We start from the raw sequence: 19,428 nt of genomic DNA on the forward strand, positions 1-19,428 counted from the left end.
TTTTACCCTACTTGTAACTTAGCATTAGAAACAGAGGTGATTTCTGCAGGTGAACTGACAGAGGTGCAAAAGCATTGGCCAAGTTTTGTTAGGGCTGCTTTAAAGCAGTCACTCTGGGCTGTCCTCTGGTCCCTGGATACAGGTTACCACTCACACCTGCACTCCCCTCAAAGCCAGAGGGCTTCCATGACCCTGAGACATCTTGATGGTGTGGGAGCTGCCTTTCCTTGGATTGTTGGGTCTGCAGAGAGGGATTTTTGACTGGTTGAGAAAGCAATAGCTGCTCTGGCCAGATAACTTTTTAGGGCCCATGGGCTGTGCGAGAGGGCAGTCAGGCTTTGAGAGGGATGAAGCAGGAGAGAGCATGGTGACCACGGAGGGAGGGGATGCGTGGCAGCTTCCCACTGCCTTGGGATCCTCACCACAAAGCCCATGCAGGCGACCTACATCTCCATCAGGCCTGCAATATGTTTGTGATCCTTGCTACTCCCTCCTTTAAAATAGCTATGAAACTGTTCCTGGTCCTGTGTAAAGTGGGACATCAGGGTGGTAGAAAAGGGTAGTGTCCATGCTGGGCTGTCAGCTTGTAACATTCATTGTTCTTGCACTGTGTTGCTGGAGGGCAAAGTTAAGGTGAAGTGACTGCTGCTGTTTGGCATGTCTAGATCTTATTGCATTTCAGATCACCTGAAATTCTGGGCTTCATTTTGAGCATAATGGGAGAAAAAAGTAAAAAAACCCAACATGTACTTGCTGCCTTTTTTTGCATTCAAGTGGCTGTTACATATGCTTTACCTTAATTTTATCTGCATTTAAGTCAGAAATAAAGTATATGTTTCCAATGGTGTGTGTATAACACTTTGATTGTCGCTATCTGAGTAATGCCACCAAATTTGTCTGAGGAAGTACATATACAAATTGGTCATAAGCACATGATTTGTGATGTGAAAAGGACACACTCTAAGATGTTACAGTTGAGTTTGTAGAATACCAGGGAAAGTGTTCAGATGAGTCACCCTTAAACATCTAAAGCAGGAGATGCGCTCTAGGGTTGAGCTATAGGAGCAAAAAAAGGGCTTCAAAACGTGTTTTTATTCTCCTGAAGGATGCATTTCACCCAAAGCCCAGCTCCCAGGGCAAGGAAAGATGCTGTGCTGGCTGTCCTCTCTCTCTGAGCACTCTCTGGCACAGTTGGTTGGGGACAAGAACTAACTTGGCTCCTCCACAAAGTCTCTTTTATTAGTACTCATGTAACTTGGCCTGTGGCCACACCACCTCCGGCTGCAATCTTGTCAGCTCTCCCAAGCAAAGCGGGGTTAGGCCAGGTCGTTTGGGGGATAGGGAGAGGAAAACCCAGATTGTGCCTGGAGTGGGGCTGCTGCCTGGCTGGCTGGCACCTTTTTCACGTGTGATGGTCCCAGGTTTTGTGACCTGCAGGATGCTTTTTTCCTGCACGTCATAGCTTGCTGTGTCTATTCCTATAACTCTGGATGCCAAGATGGAAGAAGGCTCTTTGACTCAGCAAAGGTGTGAGAAAATCCAGTGACTGGGCAACTCCTGCAGCTAGGAAAACGCAGATTTGTTTTAGATTTTTTATTTTTTTAAAGCAGGAGACACTTGTCTTAGTTGCCTGGGGCAGCCACAAAGCTTGCAGCCAGTGGGATCCTTTCTAATGGGGACCTGTAGCCTCTCCAGGAGTTTAAAGACAACTGTAGGGATTTGTGCATTTTTGTTTCCTTGTGGCTGCTGGCCAAGTGGGAAATCTTACCAAACAATCATGAAAAACCCTTTAGGCCTTAAATTCAACAACCTTTTCTTTTTTTTTTGAGATGAGAAACTTTATCTAACTCTTATGTGTTACTGTGGTCACCAGGGGGATGTGATACCTTGTTTAGGGTGAGTAAATCTGGCTTGCAGTTCTTTTTTAATTACCTGATGTGCAGTTGCTAAAGGAGTCTTTGCCCTGGTGCAGGCTCAGCAGCAGATGCTATTTTGAGGTCTTGGCCTGATTTGACTGAAATTGGACAGTGGGTCAATAGCTTAATATGTCCAAGGACATTTGGACAAGACACAGGGCTGCTTGTGGCCGGGTTTTGGATGGTCCCTGTTTGCAAGGGAAGCACAGGAGCATTACAAAGAGGAGCAGGAGCATCTCTCCCCACTACCCAGAGAGCTGAAGGAAGCTTTCTGCTGCCCTGTGCAGGTCCCTGTTGGAGAAGCCCTTGCTCACATACGTGCCAGCACACCTCCAGAAAGTTTTGCTCCTTGATGTTGGAATAGGCTGCATTATTTATTGATTTAGAGTGGAGCGGGAAGATGGAAGTGCAGAGGTTACTGGACCTTAAAAGCAAGGCAATACCACTAACCTTTCTGTAGGATATTAGTATGGCACTCTGTGCTCTCTGTGGGAATCTGCTTGGACAGTTAAAAATGTTACCAGAAAGGGAATAGTTTTTCAGTTTATCTTCTGTGTATTAAACAAAATCTACTTCTGCAGTCATAGCAGGAACACTTCACTTGATTCCAGTTAACGTGGGTACCCTGCTACGTAACTACATCATTTCAGGAGTGTTTCTCACAGGTATTTCCCCTTGAAGGTCATGCCCAAGGACAAGATGCCTGCCAGGCTGTACCTCCCACACACCCCCGTGTTCCTCTACTGAAATCAGCCCTTCTCTGCATGTCTCTTCCCACTTCTTGGTGCTTTCTGATCTGCGGAGGAAGAAGCATCTGCAAAGTCGTGTGTTAGGCAGGGAGACTCACACCTTTAAATGTTTGTGCCGGTGAAATGAACCTTTTCTGTGTGTATCTGAGGCCTCAGGAGCATAACTGTGTTTTTTATTATTTGAAGACTGCCAGCTTTTGATTCTCTCTGATATGAAAGACAAAGCTCTGAATGTTGAAATATCATCAACATCTCTAGGCTTACCAGGGAGCTCCAAGGATTGCTTTGGGCCTTAGTTGAAGAAAGACCCCAGTGTTTAACATGGGTATTTCTTCTGTCAAGGCTTTGCTGAAGAGCTGAAGGGGCATTAACCAGAACAAACTTACTACCTGTGTTGGTTAAATAGACAGTGCATGTAGTGCTTGGGTGTTTCTGGCCTCTGCATTGTCATTCCACATTCTATGTCATTGTTGAGACTGGGGTTTCCTGCTATTATTTGTTTGAAAGTCAAGACAGCTTTATTGGTTGAGTCCTGGGTGCTTCTCTTCCTACTTCCTTCGCCAAGGTATTTGGGGTGACTTGTGCACTCTTGCAGAAGAGGAATCTCTGCTTCCATGCCTGCCCCAGCTTTACATGTGAAGTGCTTGCTGCACAGAGGTATCCGAGGTGGCTTTATCAAGCTATTGAACATCGGTTCAGTTTAGCTGTGTTAGCCCAGATCTGGCTATTTAGCACTGATGTGGTGGACCTGGAGTTTTGTGCTCTGCAGGTGCATCTGTCAGACACCTACACATTGGCTGTGATGTAGATGGTGTTTATGAGGCTATTCATATTACTATCTCTGGACTAAGAGTTTGCTAAGGTCTAGGTGAAACACAGCTGGAAGTGCAGTGTCAAATCTTTGTGTCCTTGCTCCTCTTCAGCGGCTGGTGGGTGAGTGTAACGCTGCTGCTTATGTCCTTAAGGGCACTGTTTTCAAAATGCAGAGAACTGACTGATTCTTGGGGTCTTTCTTCATTATATTTTCTAATGTCAGTGGAGTTGTCTATGCTGACATTGAATGTGATCCTTATTCTGGATACTGAAGCAACAGGATGGATGTTGTGTGTGTGTGTGCACACTTCCAGCTGCTCTCTGCTACAAATGATGCGGTAATTTGCAGAGGCAGTTTGAAACAGTGAAGCATCCAGAAGCAAGTTCCTTCTTTTTAGTCTTTACTTCCTCCAAGGAGAAGGCTGGAGTGTGTGTGTGTGTGTGTTTCTGTAGAAGAGAGCTTGCAGACAGTTGACTGAGGCACCAGGTTCTCTGGACACTCTGCATGTTTGCAGCGGACACATCGGAGAATCCACACAATCCTCCTGTCCTCTCTTCCCCTGCTCCTCCAGGAGAGAAGTAAACACAGTATCAGGTTTCCCTGAACCTCTCTTCAACTACCTGTCCAAGCATTAATATGGAGAAGGAAAACAGGGGAGAAAGTCACAAACAGCCCCACTTGTGGACCAGAAAAAAGCTGATCTTGAATCTGGAGTAGGCGGTAAAAAGCAGCAGCAATCCCCGATGCTTTGTGCAGGGTCTCAGCTGGCCTTGCCCAGCTGGCGTGGGGGCCCTGCCTGGTCTGGGAGCCGCATTTGGTGCCCGTGGGCAGGGGCTGTGCAGCCACGGAGCCCTGGCCCCCCGACACAGGGCTGGCTGCCCTGTGCTCCGCGGGTCCCCACCGCAGCTCGTGACTGCCCGGCACCGCTTGTCACCTCGCATTACCTGACGGACGGGCTGCGGCCGCTCCGGCCTGTGTAAATGTCACCTGTGCTGAACGCTGCTGGAGAGGCAGAGCCGGCCGTAGCTGGTGTGCAGGACTGAGTCCTGTCTCCCCAGTCCACCCTGCTCCGTCGCTCTGCTTCCCTCTGGCAGCTCCTCTCTGGCCTGGTTCTGCTGCTGTCTGTCTGTCTGTCTCCCAAGTGATGGGAGAAAATACCTTGAGAAAAGCCATTCCATCCCGGTGAACCCAAGACCTTTCTGGGTGCTTTTTGTTGAGAGATGGGGGACACAGACCATCATATTTTCCTGCAGATCGTTTCGTTGAACTATTTTCTTTCAAAATTAATCAGACTTGCAATCTCAGCTGTCTGCATTGTCCAAGCCTCCCTGGCTTCTTTGAACTGAAACAAGTTTGATGGTACTCAGCTCAAGGAATAAGTAATCCCAGTATGAAGGATGCTTTGGCATGGCTCTTCCTGCACACCTCCTTTCAGCCATGCAAATTGTTCCTCTCACAAGCTGATAGCCTGGTAACAGTCACTTCTTATATCCCTCTTGGAGCATTCCAGCCTGAAAATGAGAAGCTGAGAGGACAGTTTTCCCCAGGTGCAGGAGAATGCATTTTTTGCTTCCCTGGGGACTGTCTCAGCAAACTTATCCCAGGAAGGGGCCAGAAGTGAAAGTTTTTTGTTGTTTTTGGGCTTTTGTTGTTGTTGTTGTTGTTGTTCTGCTTTTCTAACTGGGGTTTGTATTACAGTTTATAACAGAAGGATGAAGTTGTCCATTGGTAAGTGGAAAGTTAACACTGATGGCTTTGACCAGGGGGTTTGTCAGAGCCTTGTCAGGACAGTGAGGTGAGGTACTCTGGAATCAAACATGTTAACTCTGGTTTGTGTCATCAGGCCCTGGCAGAACCTTCCTTTACACCTCTGTGCTCTCCAGTAGATATTCTCGTATTTTCATTTATCCGTCCATCTTCACCAGCAAACACTCCTTCATGCATTCATGCTTCCTCTTTGGTGTCATTGCAGGGGTGAGGGAGGTAGATAAGCCCTCCAGGCTTCCTAACTTTGACCTTTGATCCCATCTTGGGGACTAGGGGATTCCCCTGGACATAGCCCTTGAACAGTTGCCCCTTGGCACTGGCACAAGCACAAAATGGGGCTTGCCCTGGCCAGCAGTGTTCTTGGATGAAAGCCTTGCTCTTGGTCCTTATGAGACTTGAAGCTGTTCTAATGGAGAAACTTAGGAGTGACAGCATTTCTGTAAAGTCTGGCATAAATGCAAACAGTTGAATAATTCTCCTGGGAGTCTTTTCTTATTGGTTTAAATCTTCTGCATAATGCTTTCAAAATATGCCCTTTTCTGTGTTAATGGCAAAGGATGAAGAATCATTCTTCTCCTTAGCTGTCCTGGGGTGATAGATTTCTGCCCAATCTCCCCTTCAACGACTTATTTTCCAAGCTGGAGAATCCTCAAAGGCGATGTTGTTTATCTAGTTGTTTAAAGAGGCATAAAAACAAATTCTTTCTAAGCCTGTGCTACAGATGCTGGGGAGGACTGTGTGTTATGGTACCAGACTACTCACAGGTGATGAAAAATGCATTCACTTTTCTCTGAAGCTGATAATGGCACAAGTCAGGATGGTCCTTTTAAGCCCCAGGAAACATCCAAGGTGCTTCTGTGAGCTGAGTGCTTGTTTAGGTAAGGGGAGGGCAGGCAAACAGTGCATCTTCTGCCCACTCCTAAAGGCACCCTGGTAGCTGTCTCTGGAGTGAAAAACTTTTGTGCTTGGAAGCCATTCCAAGGTAGGGATTTTGCTGTCTACCAACAGAAAACAGGCCGTGTGTCTCCATGATGGTGGCAGGGGGATGTGGGGTGACTCTGTGGCAGCAGGCAGGAGCACTGGCCCTGCCTCCAGACCGCCTTGCTGCCTCCAAGGCTTCTGCTTTTGTCATTAAGCCGACTTCCTCTTGCTGCACATCGCTTTCCCACTGGGAGAATTGATCCAAAAAGCCAAAGCAAGAATTGACAAAGACCTTTTCTCCCCCTCCCTCTGCAGAATTAAGTCTGAAGTGGGTTGATAACGGTGGATCGAGTCCTCTTTGACTCTGACAAATGTCTTTAATGTTATTCAGCAAGCTGACCTTTTCCCGTCTTTATTGTGCATCTTCCCTTTGAATCAGATTTGATTGTTACTTCAGGTAGAATAACAAACACTGTCACGTAAATAACTTTGCAATAATGTTAAAAGGAGGAAAAAACACAAACAAACAAAACACCAAAGTGCTGCCTTACTTGCAAATGCAATGGGAGCAAACATCCTCTGTGCCAGCCATGGAAAACCAACTCTGTGACCTTCCCACACAACATCTTTGCCTTGCTACTCCAGGGAATGATCTCCTGTGTTGAAAAACCATCAGAGAAATAATGGTTCATGGAAATGTTAATGACAGCTAATGCTAAGTGGGGTTGGTAAATTCTAGGGGAGGGAGAAAAGGTCATGTAAATCCTTAAAATGCAGCTACATACATAACCCATCAGGACTAGTGGGCATTTGATGCCCAGATATCCTCTGAATATCTGAGACTGACCTTATAGAAGACGGTATTTAGGCCTTGGGTGAGGTGTTTGGCCTCAGAGAGAAGTGGCAATGACCAAGGTTATATTGCTTTTCTATGCCACCTCTTCCTCAGAGGGGCTCAGGGGCACATTGATCTCATGAACCTCATATGAGGCTCAGCTTGGTGATGTGAACTGCAGCTCTTTAGTGTGGAAGGAGGAAACTCTCTCTCCTTGTGGCTGTGAGACTGTTTGCCCACCCATGTGTGTGTGGCCACAGCCTCTGCTCTATCTTGTATAAGTGAGGAAAGATAATGGACAAAATATTTTGTGGGTGCCTTGTCCTGTAATCTGCATTTCTCCTGTGTCATGGGCAGTTTCTGTCCTGTGTTGCTCCAGCTCGGATTGGAGATGCTGACAACCAGCTTTGGGAGCGGGAGGAACGTTTGGAATAGCACAGTGGTGATGTAAGTGTGTGGGAAGGGGAAGAGCTGAGCCATGGGAAGGGCCTGCTGAGTGCGATGCCAGAGCCATTGCAGGGAGCAAAGGTGCTTCTCAAGACATGGGGAGCATTTGAAGTTTCCAGCCTGGTTGGTGGGGATTTCATGGTTTCAGATGTGTGCTGTCTCTAGAGCTGGCTTGGACAAAAGAAGTGGGACCGCAGAGAATAGTTCAGAGAAACCCAGCCTGAGGCAGGCAGGCGGTGCCTTCTTCCAAGTCTGCTGAGGCACCAAAGCAGTGAAGGAGTATTTGGCTGTTAAGCACTGCCTACAAATTATGTTTTGTTGCTGTATGTAACTCTATTTCCCGTGCTGTAACCAACATTTTGTTCTTTTCCCTTTATAGCATAAGGCATGTTTGCATGGCTTTGAGCCTTGGCCAGCATCTAAGCTGACACAACCACGGCTGGGCAGCTGATCGCTGTCTGGTCAGCCATACTCATAGTGTATTTAATCTTTCTGCTTCTCCCTGTAGATTCCCCTGTGCATGCCAGCTCCACATCTGTGAGCCTGTCATCGAGCCTTTCCACGGGAAATTCAGTGGACGGGCACCACAACTACCTCGAGGCCCCCGCGAACGCCGCCCGGGCGCTGCCGTCCCCCATGAGCGCCATCGGGTCCCCGGTGAACGCGCTGGGCTCCCCCTACAGAGTCATCGCGTCCTCCATCGGCTCCCACCCCGTCGCTCTGTCCTCAGCCCCGGGCATGAACTTTGTGACACACGCCAGTCCGCAGGTAGGCGGATGTGCACACTCGCTTCCCTGCAGTTCAGTGTTCAGACCGGGTAAAGTCCCAAAACCTGAGAGAGTGGGTTGGCTGGTGGGGAGTCTGGTGTGTTTTGCCCACTCAGGAAGATCAGCTCTAAAGAACAATTTCCAGCATGTGAATCTTTCTGCATAAATCCCCCGGCAGAGAGACAGAGAAGACACCTGTATATATGTCAAAATACACTACATGATAAAGAGAGAAAGCTAATTTTCAGGTCTGTCCTCACCGTGGGTGCAGTCCAGCTCCCCTCCACTGCATCTATTGCAGGGTGTGTCATTACAGTATGTGGAAATAGGATAGCCAAGGGCTGCAGCATGTGAAGCATTCCTCTTCTTCCTGCAAAAGGATATCTGCTTCATTTCATTATTTGGAAAGGAGACAAATTTTTTAGAAAGAGACAAATGTTAATGCTAAATGCCAGCCACCTACTCTGTGTTGCATATAAACTCGGCCTGAAGGAAAATGAAGCACTCCCACCCTTACTGCCTGTGCTCATGTGGGTGCTGAGGTTTCCCCTCCAGAGGGGAGGGGAACCAGATGTTAGGGCTGGTGCTTCCCCAGAGCCAGGGATGGGCTGGGAGCCTCACAGGGTAGCTCTGTGGGGCAGAGAAGTGCTTCTCCAAGAGCCTGGCACTACTTCCAGCATGACTGGGATCAGGGTGGTAGTGTGGAATTTTAATGGAGTGCTAAAATGTTCTGGGAGTCCAGATCTGAGTGAAAATTCTGCCTCTTATCAACAAGACTTTGTGTTTTATTGGTGGGACCTGAAGGTAGGAAGTGCTCAAGAGCCTCATGGCTCCTGCTGAAGAAGCAGCAAGGTGATGTCCCCGAGCCCTCTCTGCCCCATATTTGCTGCTGTTCCTCAGTCTGTCTGAAGCTCTTCCTAGTGCCTGGAAGGCTGGGAGAGGATGGTGTGGGGAGGATCTGAAGAGCTCTGAGGGCGTATAAGCACAGTTTGGCATGTTTGACTTACCTTTCCCCAGCATCCTCAACTCCTGTGTGGGTCTGGGATATCTGCAGTGGGCATCCTGGGCATCCTTCTTCCCCTGGCACCACCTGACTGTTCCCCATTGACCTGACAATATTTGTGCCCACAGCATCCAGGGCAGGCACTTTGTGCTTGTGGAAATGGTGGCAGTATTGCCTGCTTGGAAGCCTTTCCTTTGGGGTTGGAGATGCTCTGGGAAGTGGTTTCCCCAGTCTGGGCACTACGCCAGGTTCCCAGATCCGAGGAGAGGGTTTCATTTGTGTTGCCTGTAATGCAAGGAGACAGCTGGGCCTTGGGGATTCAGCAGGGAGGCAGTTAATGGATTTGGGTTCAAGCAGTTGTCCCAGATATCATACATGATTGCACTTAACCTGCAGGAGTCAAGCTCTGAGGACACTGATGGCTAAAACTGCCCTGTGTGTCCCCCTCCTATACACCCTCTCTCCCTTTTATTATCTCAAAGTGCACACGGAGAGAAAGAAAAGATGGTACCTGAGCTCTGAGCAACATTTTAAACCATAAAAAGTCCCTCCTGGCTCAGCATCTTGCCAAAATGATGTTTACAGGGTAAAAAAAGGTGGCTGGACACCTGTGGGGAGGAAAGGGGTTTATTTCTCTTTTCATTGGACCAGATTTTGAAGTGTAAGGATTTACAGCTGTCAGTGTCTGGTTGGAGTCTCTGCTGGGGAGAGTGAACCTCTGTTCCTCTTGGCAATTTTTCCCAATGCACTTTTATTTTCCAGTGAAACAAAACAATCTGGATCCTAATTTTTCCTGATTAATTTGTATTTTCCATGTTATCAGATCTTTGAAGCTTTGAGAATGAAGGGACACTGGTGAGGGAAAATGAAAGCAGGCTTCACCTTTTTATTTTTCTAATGATAAAAAAAATCCCAACGGTACGAACCCTTCTTGTTCTTTACTGAAATTTCCTGTGGAATTTATTATCTTTTTCATGGGAAATGGGCAATTTCTTGGAGGAAATGGAGAACTTGCAGCAATATGCATGAAATCTAGTGGTTTAGATATTATGGAGACTGTAATGAAGGCAGTAGCTGGGTCTTCATCCAAAGCCTCGTTTCTCTCCCTGCTTCTGCCTTCTTGCTGGGAAGAAGAATTTTAGCTGATAAATTGGGATGAGTGTTAGAAACAAACTCAATGATGAAACAACCACCCCCAGCCCTCAACGCTTGACAATGGGAAAGATGATTTGATAATGGGTTCGGAGAGACATTGCTCTGCCCAGACAGCTTTTGACAAGACGTGTTCAATGGCCCTTAATCCTCCCTGCCCTGCCGACAGTGGCTCCAAAGCAAACAGCAATAAAACAAAGCCCTGGGCAACATCAGGCTTTGGTCTCTAATCGAGGTCGGTTTGTAACCTTTAACTTCAGCAGCCATGAGCAGCTCCTGGGGATCTCGCCTGGGGGCTCTGGGTCCTTTGCCTGCATCTCACTGCAGCTGATTTTTAGATGCTCAGCCCAATCCCCCTTTTTTTTTTTCCTTTTTTCTTTTTTTTCTTAATCTGGCAACCCCAAATCTGCTCTGTTTGGCAACCTGTGATAGCATTTGGGAACCCAAGTCCCAAGGAGTGACCAAAAAGCCATGTTTTCATGTGTATATGCAGATTTGTATATCACAAGGCAGGGAAGCTAACCAACTTAATTTTTTTACTTTTTTTAAAACACCATTACGTTTTCCCTAGCTGTGCATCAGTGCAAGTTTAATTGCAACAAACTGCCTGGCTGCAAAGCTCTTCCTTACTAAGCTGTTACTGCTCGAATCTGCAAGCAGCCAGTGATCAGCATCCTCTAAGGCAACAGGCAGGAGGATCCCACCAGCTTTGTTGCTTGGAGGCTGTAACTGAGCAGCTGAGGCTGCTGCCTGCCCTTTTCCAGCTCTGCTTAGTCCTGGCTTTGGTTACAGCATCAGGCCACGGTGAGAGGCAATATCTGCTACCAGGCAACTGCTCAAACCCCTCCATCTGGATTCACCAGAGGATGTCTGTCTACTCATGGCAGCCCCATGGAGTTGCTGGGGATAAGCTTGTGGGACAAGCTCAGTAGGAGCAGCAAGGGAGGGGTCAGCTCCTTTTGGGGATGGCTTCATTGAGATGTGTCTCAACCCTCTAACCTGTCTTGTGCCTTCTGCTTCTGCAGCTCAATGTCCTGAACAGTGTCAGCAACTCAGAGGATGTCAAGCCCTTGCCGGGTCTCCCAGGGATTGGGAACATGAATTATCCATCTACAAGTCCAGGATCCTTAGCCAAACACATCTGTGCCATCTGTGGGGACAGGTCCTCAGGTAGGAGGTGTTCTTTCTTGGAGAAGGCTTTGTGCAGTGAGAACTCCCCTGATGCTCTGAAGCAAGGCTTGTGCAGGAGTGAACAGTGAGGAGGCTCTCTGGGGCCAAACTGGCATTGCAGGATTTGTAGCTGGGTCTGGCTTACCCAAGGCCAGGCTGTCTGTATTGCAGAATAGTTCCACTGTGCCCAAAAGAGAGCAAACCTAAAAGCCATGCTCTTCTCCCTTAGCTGTATAATCTCACTTTACATTTTGCCCGTTTATCAAAGGTAAATATATCAAATTTGTGTTCTCATTTACCTGTGCTTTGTGTTAGCTGGGTTTTGGCTGTGTCTGGGCTTTCTCTCCTACCCAGTGACCTGCAGCCTGGTGTGCATTGCAGACCCCTCCATACCAGTGCGCCCTATTTGCTATCTATGGCTGTTCTGCACTTGCACTGCAGCAAGTCATTACACTGGGATGCAGTCCCTCCTTACAACAGGAAAGCAGTGGTCCTATAGTTTGACTGCTGCTAGTCATTATTCCTGCTGGGAGCCACTGAAGCCAACTCAGGCCTGTTAAGGTGATCCCCTGCAGTCAGTGTTTTTCACTTTTGGGGTTGGTTCGAGCTCCTCCACCGTGGAAGGAAAGGCAAATACCTGCTTGCCCATTGATGGCCTCTCCTTCCTTCCCCAGGGAAGCACTATGGGGTGTACAGCTGTGAGGGCTGCAAAGGCTTCTTCAAGAGGACAATCCGTAAGGACCTGATCTACACTTGCCGGGACAACAAGGACTGTCTCATAGACAAGCGCCAACGCAACCGCTGCCAGTACTGCCGCTATCAGAAGTGCCTCGCCATGGGGATGAAGAGGGAAGGTATGAGGGGGCTGGTGCAAGGAATGGGTGGGCTTGTGGAAATTTTCCTTACATTCATTAGGGTAAATCTGGCTTTTGGTGGCCCTCCAAGGCCAGTGCATTCCCAAAACCCACACTGACAGCTTTAGGGTGTTACTGACCTTGTTACATAAAGGAAATAAGAATCATAGAATCGTTCCAGCTGGAAAAGATTTTTAAGATCAAGTCCAACCATTAACCCAACACTGCAGTGTCCACCACTGAGTGATGGGACTGGTATTTCCTTGCCATGTTCTTCCTTCCACTAAGATTTGGTGACTTTAGAAGCACTTCCATAGCTTCTTCATATCCATTACCTTAAAGAGGGCAAACACTTCCCCCAGCTGGCTGGCATATACATGTGTCCTGTGTTGCCCTCCCTCACAAGCACCAAACTGGATGTCCCACTGATCCATCTCCTTGGGTGCTGCCAGTACCACAGCAGCTGGGCAGTGCTGGGAAGCATTCTCCCAGCTGGAACACACACAGGAAAGTGCTGAGCATTGAAAAGCTGTCATGAGTGCTGAGGAACCTCCCATGGTTTGGCCCTTCCCTTAAAACACCCTAGGATAAGCCAGGATAAGGCAAGGCTGATGCAAGGCACTCTGGGCTCCTACTCACACAGGGGAGTGATGATAGCAGGACCAGTTTTGGGACATTTCTCCCCAGCAATGAGCTAAACCAATATGATTCCTGCTGGTCACTTCTTTTTTTTAAGCAGGATTTTCTTATTTCCCTTTGAGATTTCTCCAGTGAAAATGTACATTCAAGACTTCTATTGCACACAAGACCTGGCATAAAACACACACACGTCCTGTAGTGACCTGTCTTACACACACACAACAGCCCTGGGAGTTAATAGCTGAGATCTGGAGACAATTTCATGATTCTGTGCCTTCAGTCAGCAGATATTTTGGAAAATGTATGGAGATGGGAGGAGAGAGAGAAGGTGTTGGGGCACTGAGGTGCTTAGGAACTTTCTAGTGGGGGGCATTAGTAGGAGAGGTGGTAGATGGAAAGGTGACACCAGGGCTGGGCCAGGCTGTGTAGGATTTCACTGAGGAACAAAACAAGCAGTGTGTGTGGATCTAGTTGGGGGTGAGGGACTGTCTAGCCCTGCTGCTGGATGCTCTGACTGCCGTGGGACTGTTTGAAGCACACTGGGAGCACAGCAAACCTATGCTTAAGTGCTGGGTTCCTCCTGCTTCCTCCAGCATCTAGTGACAGCTGAGTCCAGGCTGCCACCTGGAGGTATCAACTCCTCTCTATTCTGGAGCTTCATACCTTGGAAATCACAACCTTTGTGATTTGACTTTTGTCAAATCTGGAGGCAGCCTCAAAGTTATTGGTGCGGGAACAACCATTTTAATGGTTGTACATCTGCAATATCCATTTATTTTCTGTTCTCCCCCTCCTGTGGGGTTTTCTCATTCGTTCTCCCAGAGGAAAGGGGACCCACCGTGGGCAGGTAAGTGTTGCTGTGGATGTGGAGCTGTGTTTCTGTCCCACAGCTGTGCAGGAGGAGAGGCAGAGGAGCAGGGAGCGGAGCGAGAATGAGGCCGAGTCCACGAGCAATGGCAGCGAGGACATGCCTGTGGAGAGGATCCTGGAAGCTGAGCTGGCAGTGGAACCCAAGACAGAGGCATACAATGACATGACCACAGAGAGCTCGGTAAGGGGCACTAACATCACTTGCAGCTTGAGATGAGAGACTCTGAGGTGTGATTTGAACAGACAAACCCCATGTGAACAGCCAGCATTTTGCAAGGGGTTTTTGCTTCACACCGCCTAAAAATCAACAACAATTTTTCTTTTGAATCTACTCTGAATGACAATTAGAAAACAGCCTATACTTTATTTTCCAAATATTTTTTCCCAGTTTCCTTTAATTTCAATGAGTAGATAGGGCAATGGCTGGATGTTGGAGGGTCTGAGCCCTGTGCTGGCTTCCACAGTTGCATGCCCCTGGACGCTGTTTGCCCAAGACTGGAATGGAGCTGGACACAGGAGGTTTACTGCTGTGGTTTTACTGGTTTCAATAAAGCTGCTGCTCATGCCTGTTCAGAGGCTGCTTGATGGCTTTTAGATATGCCCTGGGGAGCAGGACTGCAGCCTGCCATGTAGGACTTGCTTTGCAAAGAGCAGCAAGCAAACAGAAAAGTCTGGCAACCAGCTGATTTGGCTGGCTGTAGAGGGGATAGTAGTAACAAATATCTCCTCCTCCCAACAGCACACAGCTGAGATTATTGGCAGTTTGATCCTTCTACTTGTGGCTTTGAGTATCGTTAACTCAATCTGATACACTGTGCAGTGCAGATAGCGGTTAGCAGAGATTTTTCATTGACAAATTCTCCTCTTTTCCTCTGTTCTTTTCCTTTTGATGTTGCTCTTAATTAGACAAATGACCCTGTCACAAACATATGCCACGCAGCTGACAAGCAGCTCTTCACACTCGTCGAGTGGGCCAAGCGAATCCCCCACTTCTCTGACCTGACGCTGGAAGACCAAGTCATTCTCCTCCGGGCAGGTAGTGTCTCCACCTGCCTGTGGTGGGTACCCCTGTCCCTTCTCTGGGCTCTGTGCCATCCAGCCAGGCTGGGTGGCAAATGTGAAATCCTGAGCTGATCCACTGCTGCCGTCACAGGGCAAGCAACCCATCCTCAGCCACAGTGAGTGGTTGGCAGAGGTTGTGGATGGGCCAGTGGAAGCTGTTGGTTGTTCCCCTCTTCATGCAGATATGGAGCACTGGGGGAGAGCAAAAAAATGTGTCTGGTTGATGCAGTTCTTGTAACTGCAGAACTTACTATGAGTGAGGCACGTTAGTGTGTAATGTGCCAAATGATGTAATGGGGTTGCTGATGCTAGGAATAGGTTTTTAGGAGGAAAACCCAAGATCTTCTCCGGTTTTATTTTTTTTCTCCCTTTGAGCCTGTTTCTGAATCTTCTTGCTACTGGTACAGATCATAGCATCCTAGAAAATCCTGAGTAGGAAGAGATCCACAAGGATCATCGAAGTCCTATTCCTTGCCCTACACAGGACCACATCCCACCATGTGCCCGAGAGCATTGTCCAAATGCTTCCAAGGGGTTTGCCACCCCTTGCAATGTTGGCAAGGGTGCAATTGGTACCTGGGGTTCCATCTCTCTGTGAGGCGAATCTGAAGCCAGCAGGGAGAAACCAGCTCTCCTGCTCCACGTGGAGCATGATTTTTTTGGCTGAACTGCCTCATGTGTCCTGCACACCTCCTCTTGCAGGCTGGAATGAGCTGCTCATTGCCTCTTTCTCCCATCGCTCCGTGTCGGTGCAGGACGGCATCCTCCTGGCCACGGGCTTGCACGTGCACCGCAGCAGTGCCCACAGCGCTGGGGTGGGCTCCATCTTCGACAGGTATGTGGCCTGTTTGTCATCCCCTAGCAGTGGTGGCCAGGCTGGCTCTGTCCTCCCCTCTGAAAGGGAAACATCCATGAAGAGAACTAGAGCAAACTGGGGTGATTTGGGGCAGAAGTAGCTTAGAATGAGGAGGGGATGCCTCACGGACTGAAAAAAACAAGAACGAGGTGAAGGCACGTTGGAAAGGGATTTGCAGCTGCAGAAGCAGATCTCTGGTTGGGTGTGCAGGGGGAGGAATGCTTCTCTCTCAAGATTTTTCTGTAGCTGTATCTAGATCTAAAATTGATCACCAAGATCTTTTGGTGGCAAAGCCTTAAACCTCAACTTGGTCGTGTCACAACTGCACGTGTACTGTCCCTGCCATGCCCGCTCTCTGTCTGGCAGGACTCTAACTTACCACTCTTACACAACTAGCATATGTAGGGATAGTGCCCATGTTTTCCACAGTAAAAAGTGGAGAAAACCCATGTGGTTTTCCTCAAGTGAGTGCAAATTGTTCTCCATAGTCCAAACAGAGCACAGAGGCCACATGCTGAGCAAAGTGAGAACAGGAGCGAATTTGACACTCCGGTCCCTGGATGCTGTTGCTGCACATGTAGAACAGCAGAGTGGGACATGGCTGTCCCTCAGAGCTGCCTCTTCCTGCAGAGAGGAATTGGGGAGTATTCCCAGTGCCTGTCCCAGATGCTGTTCAGCCCCCAGCCTTGCTGTCTGTACCTGTCTCTGACTGTGTGCCCACCCATGTCCCCCACATGCAGGGTTTTGACAGAGCTGGTGTCCAAAATGAAGGACATGCAGATGGATAAGTCGGAGCTGGGGTGCCTGCGAGCCATTGTCCTGTTTAACCCAGGTAAGCCTGAGGCCCAGGCCAGTGCCAGGTAATGTGCACTCCCTCTGGGCCATGGCAGGTCACAAGCAGGAGGGCTGTGACAGTGAGCATCAGAACTGCAGATGGATTTCATAGAATCCTAGAATGGTGTGGATTGGAAGGGACCTTAAAGATCATCTCATTCCAACCCCCTCCATTGGCAGGGACACCTTCCACTAGACCAGGATTTGTCCCAGTCCCTGGGTACATGATTAAAGAGAGCCCAAGTCCTCTCCCACCCATCCACCCAGTCACTCTGCTGGCAGTGGAAAGGTCCTCTCTGCAGGGATTTCTTCCCCACCTGTATTTTCTCCCTTTCTCCCAGATGCCAAGGGTTTATCCAGCCCCTCAGAAGTGGAGTCACTGAGGGAGAAGGTCTATGCCACGCTGGAAGCCTACACGAAGCAGAAGTACCCCGAGCAGCCAGGGCGGTGAGTGCCCCCGGGCAAGGCAGGCAGCGCAGGGCAGCACCATACCCACCCTGGAAAGAGGAGGCTGAGGCAGGGTGTCTGTGCTAGCTCTGCCTGAGCCACAGTGCCCTAATCCCGAGCCTTCAGGGTGCTGGCGAGATGGAATTTTCTTGCTTTCCAATCCAATCCTACCCTCTGCTGGCCGAGCTCTCGAAGCGCCGGCAGCTGGGTCTGTCCCCACCTCCGCCAGTCAACGATGCGGCCGCTGCGTCCTCTGCGGTTTTTGGCTCTCGCTGTCACCACAGAGCGCTGTGAGCCGTGGGGAGAGGGAACGGGCTGCCAGCTGCACCCCCTTCCAGCTGCGCCTCCAAATGGGAGGCAATGACTGGCAGCGGCACTGCTGAGGGGCTGTGCTCCCTCTCGGAGTCTGGGGTATTTGAAGACAGATTTAAATGGCACCATGGAGATGTAAGTCTTGCAAGATGTTAAGATGTTCAAGTCTTGGAGGGAGAATCTGGATGTATCTTCTTTTTCTTTTTTTTTTCCTTTTTTTTTAAGTTCTAAAAATGCTATTCTGTTTTGGAAAGATGCATATTCCCTCCACACATATGGAAACAAATGGTTACCTTGAAAGCATAGGGGAGTCTAAGACTGGGAACGCCCCAAAGCATTTTTGGGGAGAATTTGGGCTGGCTCAGGCCTGGAAATAGGTGGGAGAGGGTGGCCAGTGCCTCCATCGTGCCTCTGACTCTGTTCACTTACAGGTTTGCCAAACTCCTTCTGCGTCTGCCGGCGCTGCGGTCCATCGGACTGAAGTGCCTGGAGCACCTCTTCTTCTTCAAGCTGATTGGGGACACCCCCATCGACACCTTTCTCATGGAGATGCTGGAGACACCCCTCCAAGTCACTTGAGGGTCTGGCCCCTCTCTGGCCAGCCCTTGGCCTCCCCGTCCCTGCACAACCTCCTGCCCTTCTTCTCTGAGCCTGCGAGAGCTCCAGAGATGTCCTTCACCCTCCTGTCCTCCTCAGTGGGATTGTTGTGGTTTTGTACAGCTGTAAATCACCCCCTCTAACCCTCTCTGGCCTGTCCAGGGGTGGGTCACAGGTCCTCTGCCCAGCTAACCATTCCCTTGTCCCCCTGTACAGATAATTGCTTTAAATTATTTTTTCATTCTCAATAAAAGTCAACAAAACAAATAAAACAATGTGAGCTGGCAGAGCAGTGCCCTCTTTTGCTGCAGTCAGAGGTCCAGTTGGGATGGGGCTGAGGGACCAAATCAGGGCAGGAATGTCACTGGGGATATAACTCCTTGTGCTGATAGGCACAGTCCTCTCTGGCCAAGAGAGGACAGGTATTGATTCTTCTTGCTCCTACTAAGGAAAGACCTGGAGAAACTTGCTGCTTTTAATGAAAATGTTTCATTCCACCATCTTAAGAAGAAACTCTTTGAATTATTTGAATTTTTAAAGTAATTTTAAAAGTAGTTTTTTAATGTGTTTTTTTGTTGTTGTTTGTTTGTTTGTTTTCTGAGCTTGTCCAGCCACTGACAAAAGAACTGAAGTGTTTCATTTTGGTCCTGGTGGAGTATTTTGGGTTAACCCAAACATTTTGCTCATGGAAAACTTACATTTTCCTGAAGCTTTGTGGATCCCCATTCTCAGGCTTTTTTTTCCCCCCCATATTTTTGCACTGGAAACAGGTTCCTCGACCCCAAATTTATAATTTCACAGTTTCATAACTGAAACCTGTGGGGAAAGAAAGCACAACACACTCTAACAAACGATCCTCAAAGGTCTCCCTGGTCTTTCCCCTGCTCCAATGGCACCACTGGAGCTTCCCGTTGCAGCCGAGCTAACCAGAGTCAAACGAGTTAAAGACATTAATTTGTTCAATATGCGGAGCTTATCCTGGTGGGAAAATGTCCTCCCAGGAACCCAGCGAAACTGTCTGTATTATTATTCATAAAACAGGTGTAGTGTTAAGTGATCTGCCCCTCCTGACCCTCTCAGCAGACAGAGCGGTGAGATGCAGCCGCGCTTCGTCTGTCCGCCTGACAGATTGCAGCGCTGCCGCCTGGCGACTCGGGCAACTTCCAGGGAGAGCAGGAGGGACAACAGGAAAGGAAGAAGGATAAAAATGAAACATTTTGTTAAAACTCCCCCCGCGGGGATATGATTCATTCTCCGGTATTTCACTGCGAGGAGGGAAAAGAGGATTAAAGGAGCAGGAGGGAAAAAAAAACAAAAGGAGGAAAACCCCAAAATTATGAACATTTTTTCTTTTCCTGGTGACACTGAAAAAAATCCAGAGAGAATTTAGAAAGACGTGAAAAGCATTTGCCAAAG

General features: G+C 48.6%; 1 protein-coding gene across 5 annotated transcripts in view; it reads left to right on the plus strand.

Moving 5' to 3' along the window:
- Nucleotides 1–18,409, plus strand: part of RXRG (retinoid X receptor gamma) — a 48,398-nt gene extending 29,989 nt beyond the window's left edge. For 3 of the 5 annotated variants that reach the window (XM_017815754.1, XM_017815755.1, XM_017815756.1), the window contains 9 exons: nt 7,958–8,217; nt 11,397–11,541; nt 12,216–12,395; nt 13,925–14,085; nt 14,811–14,940; nt 15,669–15,801; nt 16,563–16,654; nt 16,998–17,103; nt 17,847–18,407. In XM_017815754.1, coding sequence (XP_017671243.1) covers nt 7,958–8,217; nt 11,397–11,541; nt 12,216–12,395; nt 13,925–14,085; nt 14,811–14,940; nt 15,669–15,801; nt 16,563–16,654; nt 16,998–17,103; nt 17,847–17,994 — 1,355 coding nt within the window. In that variant the 3' untranslated portion in view covers nt 17,995–18,407. Of the gene's footprint in view, nt 1–7,957; nt 8,218–11,396; nt 11,542–12,215; nt 12,396–13,924; nt 14,086–14,810; nt 14,941–15,668; nt 15,802–16,562; nt 16,655–16,997; nt 17,104–17,846 lie in introns of all 5 variants that reach the window. The other 2 variants (XM_017815758.1, XM_017815757.1) reach the window with 2 other exon arrangements.
- Nucleotides 18,410–19,428: the final 1,019 nt, after the last annotated feature.

Source organism: Lepidothrix coronata, unplaced genomic scaffold (genome assembly GCF_001604755.1).
Source record: "Lepidothrix coronata isolate B3197 unplaced genomic scaffold, Lepidothrix_coronata-1.0 Scaffold52, whole genome shotgun sequence".
Classification (NCBI taxonomy): Eukaryota; Metazoa; Chordata; class Aves; order Passeriformes; family Pipridae; genus Lepidothrix; species Lepidothrix coronata.